This window comes from Lissotriton helveticus, chromosome 7, assembly GCF_964261635.1.
Source record: "Lissotriton helveticus chromosome 7, aLisHel1.1, whole genome shotgun sequence".
NCBI classification, from domain to species: Eukaryota; Metazoa; Chordata; class Amphibia; order Caudata; family Salamandridae; genus Lissotriton; species Lissotriton helveticus.
Window position 1 is genome coordinate 506937577 of NC_136068.1, and position 14387 is coordinate 506951963.

At 42.4% G+C, this 14387-nt stretch overlaps 1 protein-coding gene across 1 annotated transcript in view; it reads left to right on the forward strand.

Annotated features, from left to right (window-relative positions):
• LOC144768685 (uncharacterized) overlaps nucleotides 1-14387 on the forward strand; it is a 9047330-nt gene that overhangs the window by 3702572 nt on the left and 5330371 nt on the right. Inside the window, exon 22 of the mRNA XM_078652515.1 lies at nucleotides 9991-10029. Within this exon, the coding sequence (XP_078508641.1) occupies nucleotides 9991-10029 (39 nt within the window). The remainder of the gene's footprint in view (nucleotides 1-9990; nucleotides 10030-14387) is intronic.

A 14387-nucleotide genomic window follows, 5' to 3' on the forward strand; every position in this document is an offset into this window, starting at 1 on the left:
GCTTTAATGGATTCTGCAAAACAATTGGCCCCAAAGTTGTTGGAAGAAGACAGAAATAACTTTGATGAAGTCTTGTCTGATACTCAGCAGCTGCAAAATATGTGATTCAGAGTGGGCTTGATACAGCGGACTCTGTAACCAGGATAATGGGGTCTTCGATGGCTTCTAGGAGGAGTGCATGGCTTAAATCTTCGGAATTTTCTCAAGATGTCCAAGCAACTCTTTTAGTCCTTCCATTTGATGGTACAGGACTCTTGGGAAAGAAGGCAGATGCAGCTTTGGAGAGATTTAAGGATAGCAAGGCTACAGCTAAGTCTCTGGGTCTGTAGACACTTTCAAGGGGTTCTTCTTATAGAAAGTTCAGGGGCTTTGGAAGGTCTTCCTTTTGGACTTACAAACAGCCTCAGCAGCAACAGCAGCAGAAGAACACCCTATATAAATCCTATAGGGGTAGGAACAGAGGTTGTCCGCGTGGCTGTCAGCCCTCCTCCTCCTCTACCTCTCCCCCTCTTGCCACAGCAAAGCAGCCCTAGATCCACCATTTTAGATCATGTTAGCCCTGTTGGGGGTCGGCTTACTCATTTTCTGCAGGATTGGGAATCGGTCACTACAGACCAATGGGTTCTCAATCTTGTGGAGAATGGGTATGCCCTTCCCTTTCGGGAATTCCCTCCAAATTACCCTCCTTGTCAAGGAGTTTGCTCGGAGGACCACCTTATTCTCTGCAGGAGGAAGTTCTAACTTTATTGAAAAAAGGTGCGATAGAGGTGGTTCCAGAGCAGGAAAAGGGTCAGGGATGCTACTCCCGGTATTTCCTGATACCCAAGAAGGATGGCAGGTTACGTCCAATCCTGGATCTTAGGATCTTGAACCTTTTTCTGAAACAGGAGAAGTTCAAGATGATCCCCTTGCGCAGGTTCTTCAAGCACTGCAGCAAGAGGACTGGATGGTGTCGATCGACTTGCAGGACGCGTATTTTCATATCCCGATCCTGAAGTCGCACAGGTAGTATGTCCATTTCACGGTGGGTTCGCTACACTATCAGTTTGCGGTTCTCCCGTTTGGACTTACTACTGCACCTCGAGTCTTTACCATGGTGATGGCAGTGGTTGCAGCCCATCTCAGAAGGTCGGGGATTCCAGTTTTCCCCTATCTGGACGATTGCTGAAAGCAGAGTCGCCTGAGAAGGTGCTTCATCATCTGCAGGTGACATCCCAGCTGTTGTACAATTTGGGTTTTTCGATAAACGTGCCCTAGTCTCACCTGGTGCCCTCTCAGCGCAACCTGTTCATAGGGGCGGTACTGAACACTACTGTCTGTCGAGCATTTCCTCCTCCTCAAAGGATTCTCGACATTCAAGAAATTATTCCTTTGTTTTACAATGGAGCGGTCATTCCAGTCCTGAAGGTCCTACGCTTGCTCGGTCTGTTTGCTTCCTGAATTCTGCTGGTCAACCATGCACGCTGGCACATGAGGGCGCTCCAGTGGTGCCTCCGCAGGCAGTGGTATCAGCACAACGAGATCTCAGGGAGTCAGTGAGGATCTCCAGAGAAGCTGCAGCGAATCTGTCTTGGTGGAGCGTGGAGAGCAATCTGTCTCAAGGAGAGCCCTTCCATCTGCCTCCATCGGTTGCCACAGTGATAACGGATGCATCCACTCTAGGGTGGGGTGCTCATCTGGGGGATCTGGAGATCTAGGGTCAAGTAAAGAAAGGTTGCTTCACATCAACCTTCTAGAGTTGCGGGTGATACGTTTGGCGCTCAAGGCCTTCCCCCTTCCCTTCGTGGTCATTCATTTCAAGTCCTACCGGACAACACTACCACGATGTGGTATGTCAACAAACAGGGAGGAGTGGGATTGCATTACCTTTGCAGAGAGGCTCTGTGTCTATGGTGCTGGGTTCAGGACCATCAGATTTGTCTGATGGCAAATCATCTGGCCGGAGTTCTGAACGTACGTGCAGACACTCTCAGTCGGCAGTTCTCAGCCGACCAAGAGTGGAGGCTTCATCCGGAGGTAGTTCGTCACGTCTTTTGGACGTGGGGAACTCCTCAGGTGGACCTGTTCGCCACTTACGAGAACGCTCACTGCCCGTCCAGTATCCGATGCAGGGAGCTGTAGGGAATGTGTTTCAGTTGAGTTGGGGCTCACAACTCCTTTACGCATTTCCTCCCATACCCTTGATTCCTCGGGTTCTGAGGAAGATTCGCCAAGACCGGGCCCAAGTCATATTGATCACCCCGGATTGGCCAAGAAGGGTGTGGTATACAGATCTTCTCCACCTCTCCTCGTGCCCTCCGCTGCGTCTCCCTCTCAGGGCAGATCTCCTCTCGCAGACGCAGGGGCAGGTTCTACACCCCCACCTCCAGAGCTTACACCTTCATGCCTGGAGATTGAACGGGGCAATCTGAATTATTTTTCTCTCCCGCCTGACGTGGTGGATATTATTCTTTCAGCCAGGCGGCATTCCACCAAGTCCATTTATTCTTATAGGTGGTCCAAATGTGTTTCATGGTGTGGAGAGAAGTCTACTGACCCCTTAAGGGCCCCTTTATCTAACATCCTTCAGTTTGCTCTATCTCTGGCCCGGCAGGGTTTGGCTGTGTGAAGTATTTCCATAAATAAATCCAAGATGTAGGAAGTTGAATCAAGTGAAGTTTAATCCAGAAATAAGATCCCATCCACTTACAATACCAGCAGACATCAACTGCTGATATCAGAACATTTCTATGACAACTTGTGATATAACTCGTGACATCCTAAGATTCTATTAAAGCTATAGTGCTAATTATCACACATCTCCTTCCCTCCAAACAAACTTATAAGTTGTATATTATACACAAAATTTATGCATATACATATTTACACAAAATCAGCAAGATGAGAAGGCTTCCTAGACACATGTCTGGAAGATCTAATATTTCCAGAATTATTTGTTTTACTATTAATCAAATTCTCTTCCTTGGAATCCAAGCTTTCATCACCTTGCAATTTTTTTCTAATAATGACGATCCTATTTAGATTCCATATGCGATGATCTTGAGTTTGCACTGCATTGTTAAAATTTTTTATTACTTTGATAGGCTTCATAAACTTTGTTTCTGAGCTACCCACTATGCCAGGACGTTTAACCATGACCATATCACCAACACAGACAACAGTTTTTTTAACACTATTTTTAGCATCAAAATATGCTTTTCTACGTTCAGCTTTTTCCATCTCGTTTTTAACAACGTCATCTTTGTTGCACACACATTCTTTACCCTTCAACATTTCATACTTATTAACCCAAAAAGGTTCCACTTGTGTGTTAGGAATTCTCCCACGAAACAACAAAAACTGAGTCTTTCCAGTTGTAGCATGGGGTGTATATCGATATTCTTCTATCTTTTCTATAACACATTTTTTCCAGTCTGATGACAAATTTTTTGCTAAACTGATGGTATCTTTGATCACTTTGTTGAATCTCTCGACCATACCATTGGCCTCAGGGTGGTAGAGAGAACACGTTTTATGTGTAATGCCCTTAGAAGACAAATAGTGTGCCATCTCTTTGGAAACAAATTGCACCCCATTATCTGATAAAATGTTTGCAGGAAAACCTTCTTTAGAAAATAATTCACTTAAGCATTGAATGATCTTACCTGTATCAATGCCTGACAAAAAAAAAATCTCCGGCCATCTTGAGTACATATCAATGACCACCAGTATAAATACTTGAGAATCCTTATGTTGTATAGGACCCACTAAATCCAGAGCTATATCTTGCCACGGACCATTAGGCCTTTTCCTTAAAAACATGGGTTGTGTGTGTGCATTATATGACTTGTCGCTAACATTACAGTGTATACATTCTCTAATTATTCTTTCAACCATTTTATCCATGCCTGGCCACCAATAAGACATGCGAAGCCTCTCTTTGCTTTTGGATAAACCTGAATGAGCAACATGAACTAAATCTATCAAATCTTTCCTAAGACTAGTTGGAGGAATCAACCTTGTCCCTCGAAACAACAAATCACTATCAACAGATAATTCACTGCGCACCGTCCAAAAAGGCTTAGTTGAAGAAGAACCTTCCTTGTTATTAGCCCAACCATTTTTTATCAAAGACATAACCTCACACAATGTATTGTCTTTTCCTAATTCCTCCGACCATTTCTTTTCTGATAGAAATTCGTAATTGATTGAACAAACTAATTCATCATCCATCTCCAAATGATCATCATCTCCCAAATTACTTTTAGAGACAAGACGTGAAAGAACATCTGCTATTCCATTATCAACACCTGGAATGTATTGAATACCAAAGCTATATTCTTGTAAGCCAATAACCCATTTTGATATTCTCCCAGACACAAGATCCAAACCTTTCTTACTAAAGATTTCCACTAAGGGTTTATGATCAGTGTGGATATCAAAAACAAGACCCCAAAGAAATTTCTTCAGTTTTCTCACCGCCCAAAATACAGCCAAAGCCTCCCTTTCTACGACAGAATAACGAGTTTCAGCGTCTCTCAAACTTCTAGATAAAAACATTATGGTTTGCATGCCATCAGGACCATTTTGTTTCAATACCGCACCTAACCCTTTTTCACTTGCATCTGTAACTAAGATGGACTTAATCTTAGGGTTGAAGCTTTTTAACGCAGGAGCACTGTTTAATTTCTGCTTTATTTCGATGAATTCATTCTCACATTGATCAGACCAATGAAATTCTACACCTTTCCTCAACAAACACCTTATGTTTACTGTTAAGTTGGCAACATTTTTGATAAATTTCGCATAATATTCAATCATGCCTAAAAGTTTCATAAGTTCAGTTTTATTCTCAGGTGCTATCATTTTATTTATAGTGTCCACTAATTCGGATTTTGGTTTCACACCCTCACCTGAAATATTATGCCCTAAATAGTTTATAGAGTCGGATCTGAATCTACATTTGTTTGCTTTTATAGTGAGATTGTGTTTGCTGAATCTTTCCAACACCATATTCAGTGTCACATCATGATCAGATACATCATCTGCAAAGATTAATACATCATCTTGATATATACAAACGTTAGGAATATCTTTTAAAACTTTTTCCATTACTCGTTGAAACACAGAGGAAGCAGATACTAATCCAAATGGCATCCTTTTGAATCTATACGTGCCAAAAGGTGTAATAAAGGACATAACATCTCTGCAAGACTCTTCTAATTCAATCTGGTGATATGCAGAAGTAAGATCTATCGTACTAAAAACTTTGGCTTTTCCTAACAATACTAGCAATTCAGCGATATTAGGTAGAGGATATCTGTCAACTATTACACACTTGTTTAGTTGCCTGAGATCAATGCATAAACGCAAATCACCATTGGGTTTTCGAGCTGCGACGACTGGAGCCATCCATTCACAACCTTCTATTTCTTCAAATATGTCACTTTCAATGAGTTTTTCATATCTTCTTTTACTGCTAAAGGTACACTCCGGACTTTACAACTCACTGGAATAGAATCATTCTTTACTCGTATCCTATGTTGATAACCTTTAAGACATCCTAGAGTTTTTCTAAACACATTAGGAAAATTCATTTTTAGTTCACATAAAAATTTGTCTTCGAATGGTTTCCCTTCGATTGATTTTTCTTTTCCATCTAAAACACTAAGAATGTTATCTCTTAATTGTATGCAAGGACTAGCATTAGGATCTAAAAATACTCCTAAGTCACCCTGATGTATCCAGCTGATAATGCTGTCTCCTTTCTTTGAGACATATATCTTGCCAGACACTAGTCTAGATTTATATTCTATAAGACCTATGAAATAACCATGCAACTTTATAGGTTTCTTATCATATCCTAAAGGAATGATGTCGGGTTTTAAAAGAGACACCTTACTTTTCAATTTCCTAGTGAAAAACTCATCAGAAACAATTGTGATTTTTGCACCAGAATCAAACAATACTTTGGTCTTTTTGCCCTCAACTGATATTTCATCAATGGGATCAGGTCTTTTACGTGAGAATTCCCTACCATCGCCAATGGTTTGAACAACTTCAATATCACAATCAGATCCTGAAGAAGTTTTCTCAAAAATTTCTACCTCTTTTACTTTAGATCTAATTTTTGTTTTACACAAAGCAGTGACATGACCTTTCAACTTGCATTTAGAACAGGTTTGTTTGAGGGCAGGACATTTTTTATCATTGGCTAGATGACCAGATTTGCCACATCTAAAACATTTCAGTTCATATCCACTCTTTTTAGAATCTGGTTTGGCAGGATTCTTAACATATTTATCATTTTTAGGCCTTACTATTTGAACTTTATTTTCTTTTTCAGTACTCTTTTTTATTATGGCCACACATTTAAGAGAATGCTCTATACGCTTGGCAACAGATAAAACTTCATCAAGTGAAGGCTCATCTTTCAGCCATAACTCATCTCGAACTTTTTCTATTCCACAACCAAACATAAATTGATCACGAATGCGTTCATCAATTAAAGCCCCAAACTTGCAAGAAGATGCAAGTTTTCTTAAACGAGTCACATAAGATTCTATAGTTTCTTCATCATTTTGCATGCATTTTGTGAATTGGTACCTTTCAAGGATAGTACTAACTTTGGGTAAGAAATGTAAGTCCAATTTCTTTATGCTAATTTCATATTCATTTAAGCCATTAGCTTCCGAAGGAGGGAGGTCGGGCAAATCATCAAATATATCCTGGCCTTCAGATCCTAAACAATGAAGCAATAAAGAGCATTTCCTCTCAGCACTGAGATTAGTCCCACAAACTTTTGCATAGCGTTCAAAAACTACTTTCCATTTTTTCCATCTAATTGGAGGCTCACCAGGACTAGATAAAAAAAATGGTGCAGCTGTTACATTTTGCATTATCTTAAGTGATTAGAAATACTATAAACCTGTGAAAATTAAATTTTTTATACAGTAAATATTACAACTAATCAGTATGTTCATATGAGGAAATGAGCATGAATCAATTAAATGTGATCTTTGAAAATCCAATCAAATTCGTTCTTTAAAGATTCCACTGAAAAGGGTTTGATTGAGGTGACATGCAGAAATCTTTTCTTCTTCTCAAAAGTGGTTGGTTGAAAATAGAAGAGGAGAGAGGTAAAACTCAAAATCCCTTGATATTTCAGGAATTTGTGTGTTACGTGTGAGGAACACGAACAAATTGTTTATTTAATGATTATTAATTTCCAGGTGCTCGCGTTTAACTCGCTTTAAGATAAATGCGGTAAAATGACTGAGTTTCGTGTTCACTTTTGTTCGAGATGCGAACACAATCCTCTTTAGGCAAGACACGAGATAGAGTGCGAGGCTGATGTTCAAAGTGACAGAGTCTCGTGTTTATTTTCATTCGAGATGCGAACACATTTTTCTTCAGGCAAGACACGAGATAGAGCGCGAGGCTGACGCTCAAAGGCAGCTGCTTCACGTTCTGTTTCACGTTCTTTTTCAGACCGCTCTTTGCGCATGCTAATGTTTATTTTTAATTCAGATGCTTCACGCTGGGCTGCACGCGCTTGGCTTCGTGCGCTGTTTACTTTTAAGTCAAGTGCTTCACGCTGGGCTGCACGCGCTTGGCTTCGTGCGCTGTTTACTTTTAAGTCAAGTGCTTCACGCTGGGCTGCACGTGCTTGGCTTGTGCATGACAATGTTTATTTTCGATTAAGTGGTTCACGCTCGGCTGTTAATCAGATTGCTTTACGCTTGACTGCTCGCGCCTGGGAGCACATGAAAGTCGAATAGTTAATTAGAGTACAGCGCAGTAGAATAGTAAAAGGGTGAGGTTATTAGAGTTAATTTAAAGTTTTGCGCGTAATAGAGTACATGAGCAGATAACGAGCGTGAAGATTTATATAAGAGTACAGAGCACGCAGGATAAGCTGAAAAATATTTTACTCACAAGTTGATTGAAATTAATGACGAAAGTTCTTGATCTTCATTGATGTAATTATAATAGATGCTAGGCAGATAAGTGAGGGTTGACAAAAGTAGCCAGAGTTAATTCTTCTCCTCACGATGATTTGTGTTGGGATCTGTTCTAGATGAATGGGTTCCAAGCCGACTACGCCAGTGAAGTATTTCCATAAATAAATCCAAGATGTAGGAAGTTGAATCAAGTGAAGTTTAATCCAGAAATAAGATCCCATCCACTTACAATGCCAGCAGACATCAACTGCTGATATCAGAACATTTCTATGACAACTTGTGACATAACTCGTGACATCCTAAGATTCTATTAAAGCTACAGTGCTAATTATCACACTGTGGCTACTGTGAAGGGCTATTTATCGGCTTTCTCGGCGTTCCTTTGCTTTCCGGATCAGCCGTCTTTGTTTAAGTCTCCTATTATTTTACATTTATTAAGGGCCTTACAAATACATTTACTCCCACTCCTTTTATTGTGCCTCAATGGGACTTAAATCTTGTCTTAACCTACTTGATGGGTTCCCCCTTTGAGCCCATGCACAAGTGCCCCTTGAGACTATTGTCTTTTAAAACGGTCTTCCTGGTTGCTATTACCTCGGCAAGGAGGGTAAGTGAGCTTCAAGCTTTGATATCGAAACCCAAATTCTTGTCCATTCATGCTGAAAGAATGGTACTCAGGACCAGGGATGCTTTTCTGCCTAAGGTGGTAACTCCTTTCCATCTGGGGCAGTCCATTACCCTTCCTTCCTTCTATCCTTCCCCTCATCCTTCCAAGGAGGAGGAGCGGCTTCACCGCTTGGACCCAAAGAGGGCGGTGAGCTTCTACCTTGATAGAACTAAAGACTATCGTGTGGAGGACCAGCTCTTCATGCGCTTTGTTGGCTGCAGAAAAGGAAGAGTGGTGCACGAGCGCACACTTTCTAGATGGATTGTCTTGTTCATCAAGATTTGTTACTCTTTGGCCGGTAAGGAACCTCCAGAGGGTTTAAGAGCTCATTCTACCAGAGCAAAGTCTTCTACATCTGCTTTGTCTAGAGGTGTTCCTGTAGAGGACATTTGTAGAGCGGCAACCTGGGCCTCATCCACACTTTCGCAAAGCACTACTGCTTAGATTCCGAAGTGAGGAGGAATGGTCATTTTGCGCGTTCTGTCCTTCAGGATTTCTTGGTATAGTGGAGTGGACACCCTCCTCCGGAGTGGGGACTGCTGTGGGATTCTATTCACAAGGTGAGGAATCCACTGGCAGATGTATCCATCGGAAGAACAAATTACTTACCTTCGGTAACGCTTTTTCTGGTGGATACAGTATCTGCCTGTGGATTCCTCACTGACCCACCCGCCTCCCCATTTGTCCACTCTTCTATACCTGCAATTCTTGTTATTTTATGGTTATTTCTATAAATGGGTCTGTTTAATTGTTCTTGCTTATTGCATTCATTTCACACTATGTGTGTTGGTTTGAATACTGTGTACTGTGTATACTGTACCTATTTATGTCGGTCCGTCCGTGTGTCTCGGGGCACGGGAAAAAGGGCGGAACTGACGTCATCACGCCGACGAGGCCCTATTATGGATCCAGTGACGTCAGCGAGATCGCGAGCGGGGTCTTGCCCCTGTGACGTCGTCCACGTCCTTGTCGGCGTGGAGAGCTTCAAAAGTTTCCGAATGTTTCTGGCGCAGGGGATATTCACAAGGTGAGAAATCCACAGGCAGATACTGTATCCACCAGAAAAAGCGTTACCGAAGGTAAGTAACTTGTTCTTTATGAATCTGGTTCTGGATCGGGAAACCGATTAGCAGTTAAGGTGTAAAGGTGGGCCTATTCTCTAGCCAACTTGTTCATCATACATGGCAGTGCACAAAGAGTGACCTAGATAACATACACAGGGCTTGTGTTGTTTATCCTTTAAAAAGTGAGTGCTGCTGCGCTCTATATGTTATTGTTTTAGCCAAATCCCCAAGCAGGGTATTTTCAATTATATATTTCACGCTTCTGATTGTTTGTGTAACTAGAACAGTACATATGTACCACTTTTTTGTTTTCCAGGAGTGGTCGGGTACGCAACTCAATATGCATCTCAATCAGGTAAGAAAGCTGTCAAGCTTATTATTTGTTTCATCAAATCTCGGCATGTCATCCTGTTAGAAGCTGGATGAGAGTGCAAATAAGCTCTCCTGTACTTTGTGTGATTATCTGTGATACAATCAGGCATACAAACTGTAGTAAATACACAAACAAAGTTCTTAGAACTGCTACCCAACAATATTGGCGCCTATTCACATACTACATGTTGTAGTCCATCTTTAGTACTACAGTAGAACTAGTAAAGTACTACAAAATGCTATTCACAGTCCTAAGAGTGTAAATCTTTACCTCCACCTATCCTACATTTTCTATGGGGAGATCCTCACACATGTAAGTTTACTATTTCATAGCAAACTAGCAGCCCACCCCAGCGTTCCCCGGGGCAGAAGGGGGCTGGAGGCAGCATTTCAGGCTTGCATGCACTCCCGCCCGGCCCCCGCCCGCCACGACATTTCCACTCCTCCCCGCGCTTCACTCAGCCGCACACCTTCCGCCTCCTCCCAACGCTCCTGCGCTTCACCTACCTCAGCCCGACTTCACCGCTCCTAGTTCCGCCTCCTCACATCAGCCCGACTTCACCGCTCCTCGTTCCGCCTCCTCCCATCAGCCCGACTTCACCGCTCCTCGTTCCGCCTCCTCCCATCAGCCCGACTTCACCGCTCCTCGTTCTGCCTCCTCCCATTGCTTCTCTGAGCCGCACACGTTCCGCTCCTCCCCGCGCTTCATGTATCTCAGCCCGACTTCACCGCTGCTGTCCGCCGCTCCTCCCCGCGCTAGATGATGTCAGCACGCACGTCCACGTTGTTAGCGCACACGGCCGGCGCTACTTCTTAGGGACTACTTTTTTTTATTGTTTATTTTTTAAATAACGTTTATTTTTATTATAGCCTATGTCCATCTACAGGACCCCCCCTTTCCAACGCTGTATTGGGTGTTGCGATTGGTGGTGTACTTTTCGAGTTTACCTGGCTCAAAGGACACAGTTCTCTCTTTATAATAGTAGTATAGATGTGGGATGGACAAGGGGGAGTGGCTGGGAAAAGGGATATACCTACTACTATATGGAAAAGCTTTAGGGACGGGTAGAGAGCAGCAGCTTAGGGAAGCCTGTGGAGGGGTTTAGAGACAGAAGTGCAGCCATCCACAAAAGAGGAAGCTCCTTGCTATTCACATACCGCACTTCTAAATTTGCTACAGCCAAAAATAGTTTAAATGTCTCTAGCTCAGAGGTGAAGTATATCCAGCACAGCGCATGGCCAACCACTGGCCCTGTAACACTCATGCAACACATGCAAGGGGAATAATATTGAACTAAATAAAATAGTTTTAAAATGTAAAAAATATAAAAGATTATAATTTCTGGTTTAAAAAATCGATAATTAAATGATAATGTATTTATTATGTAGTTATAAAATATGTTAACAACCTTTTTAATTTAAAAATTAATCTAACGTTTATTAAAACATAATTAGATGACTAAATTAATTCTATCCATTACTTTTAAGAATTATTAATATATGATGATATTTTATATTTAGGTGGGGATTTATTTTTTGAACTTTATAAAAATACTCTTAATGTATTTCATTTATTCAAATTTAGATTTAATTAAAATTAAGTTAATAGTGCTGTATTTTTTATTGTGTTCTAAATTTCAAAGAAATACATACAGTTATTTTACATTAACATTTTCCATAAAATCATGTTATATATTTTTTTATGTTAAATAAACTTTTTTCATTTGTCTTATACTTTACCACGGAAAGACTCAGCAGTTTGGGATACACTAACTACACCTATTTCTTTATCTTATACACGCTTTATATACAGAGAGACTTTTTTTGTTGTTGTTATTTTCGCTTCTGCAGGCTTTTTAAATCTATATTAGCCAGAACTCAAAATGCAAGCCAGACTCATTGGCATTGCCTAGGCTTGTTCATATTTTGGCCTGTAAGTGTATAGTTCAGGTGCAGCTCTTTTTAGTCGAGTGCCACATTCCAGTGCAGTACGAGTGCCACATTCCAGTGCAGTACGCTGTGTTAGAAATTGCAATATTCCGTTCTCCTGCTTTAAGGATAAAAATTGCAGACTAGACAGTCTAGCTATCTCATCCTAGCTTAATATTATTGTGTCATTATGGTTCTGCATTGTAGGATCCTCATTCATTGGCATGATCAAAACATATTTACTCAGCATGCCGGTACCCCAGAAAACTTCTCTTTTACAGTATAGTAGCAAATATACTCATTGTAGGTGGACATTTCAATGTAAATAATAACATTTCACCTCCATAGCATTAAGTAGGAAATATTACTGCAGTATTGGAACCTTCATAGATTCACAAACTTGAATCATTCCCCGTCATTGAGATGTGAGTCCCCTGTAATAATAGTAATACAATGTTACAGATAGTGCATGAAGGCCCTTCAATTTTGCAACCTATCATAGTCTATTTAAAAAAGTGACCAAACTCATACTTCAGCCAATCAGGCTACCCTGCGCTCTAGAACACTCCTCAGAGAGTTACATTCCCTCAGATTCCCTACCACACATTTCTGCTAGGCAGTCTCCACTAAGCTCTGCTCAGTTATTTTCCTATTTGCATACTTTCTTAGAATAGTTCTCATATTTCGGTACTGTGGGAGATTTTCCTGTTACTCACTAAGTTTTCACCATTCAGATCTGACTTTGTCTTTATTTTAACATCATGTCAGACAAGGAAAAGAAAAGTTTCTTCAGGACCTGCAATACCTGTTGTAAAAATAGACTTCACTCGAAAGACCGGCACCAAGATTGCATTTAATGCCTCCAAACTCTCCTAATCTGACCTTTCAGGGCCATCAACGGCCAGTGGGTGGCAGGATTTTCCATCACCTTCCCCACTGGCAATCCATCTCGTCAGACAGGTGGGTTTTGCATATAGTCCAAAGGGGCTACTCCCTCCCCTTCGAGACTACCCCTCCCTCCATGGTACCGTCTCTTGAACACATGTATCACATGGATCATTTGGCGCTTCCCTGCCAGGAAGTTTCAGCTCTCTTTACCAAGGAAACTATTGATAGAGTGCCTGCACCAGAAAAAGGTTGTGGTGCCCAAGAAGGACATAGGCCTGTGTCCTATCTTAGACCTCAGGGCCCTCAACTGCTTCCTCTGGAAGGAGAAGTTCAGAATGCTAAACTTAGCTCAAGTCCTGTCTGCCCTCGACCCTGGAGAATGGATGGTAGCGATGGACTTGCTGGATGCCTATTTCCACGTCCCTGTCCTGCCAACCAACAGGCGTTAGCTATGGTTCACGGTAGGCCACGAGCATTTTCAGTTCTCCGTGCTCCCCTTCGGCCTTACCAGTGCCCCTCGGGTATTCATGAAAGTGATGGCGGTGGTCGTAACTCATCCGCACAGTTTGGGGGTTCTAGACTTCCCCTATCTTGACGACTGGCTGTCGAAGGCAGGTTCGCCCCAGGCGGTCGTTTACCACCTCCAGACTATAGCAGACCTCCTGCATTCGCTGGGGTTCACTATCAATGTGCCGAAGTCTCACCTAACTCCCTCTCAGTCTCTCCTTTTCATCGGAGCTGTTCTGGACACAGAGCAGTTTCGGGCTTATCCAAGTCTGGGATATTTGGGCCATGATACCAATGTTTCAGCTTTTATCCCAGATTTCTGTGAGAATGACTCTGAGGCTGCTGGGCCTCATGGCCTTCTGCATCCTGCCGGTAGATCAAGCCAGATGGCATATGCGGGCTCTGCAGTGGGACCTGAAGTTGCAGTGGGTGCAGCATCAGAGAAACCTTTCCTACTATGTCCAATTCTTGGAGGGCACTGCGCAACAACTGCAGTGGTGGTTAATGAACCAGGATTGGGTCAGAGGCAGATCCCTCTACCTTCCCCAACCAGACCTTACAGTGGTGACCGATGCATCACTCCTGGGATGGGGCGACCACCTTGGGGAGGTGGAGATCATAGTAGTCTGGTGTCTGATGAAGTCCAGTCTCCATATCAACCTGTTGGAGCTCTGGGCGATTTGCTTGTCACGGATAGCATTCCTTCCCTCCCTCAACGGGAAGGCGGTGCATGGGTTCACTGACAACACCACCGCGCTGTAATGTAGCACTGCAACAAACAAGGTGGGGTGATGTCATGGACCCTTTGTCAAGAGACCCTTCGCCTTTGGACATGGCTGGATCATTAGGACATAACCCTGGTTGTTCAACACCGGGCAGGTTCTCTGAATGCCAGGACCGACAAACTTTGCAGTTGGTGCCTGGTGGATCATGAATGGCACAAGGACTCTGTGTGCATCAATGACAGCTGGAAGGAATCTCCCTTGGAGTAAAGGAGTTACTCCTCTGCAGCCACAG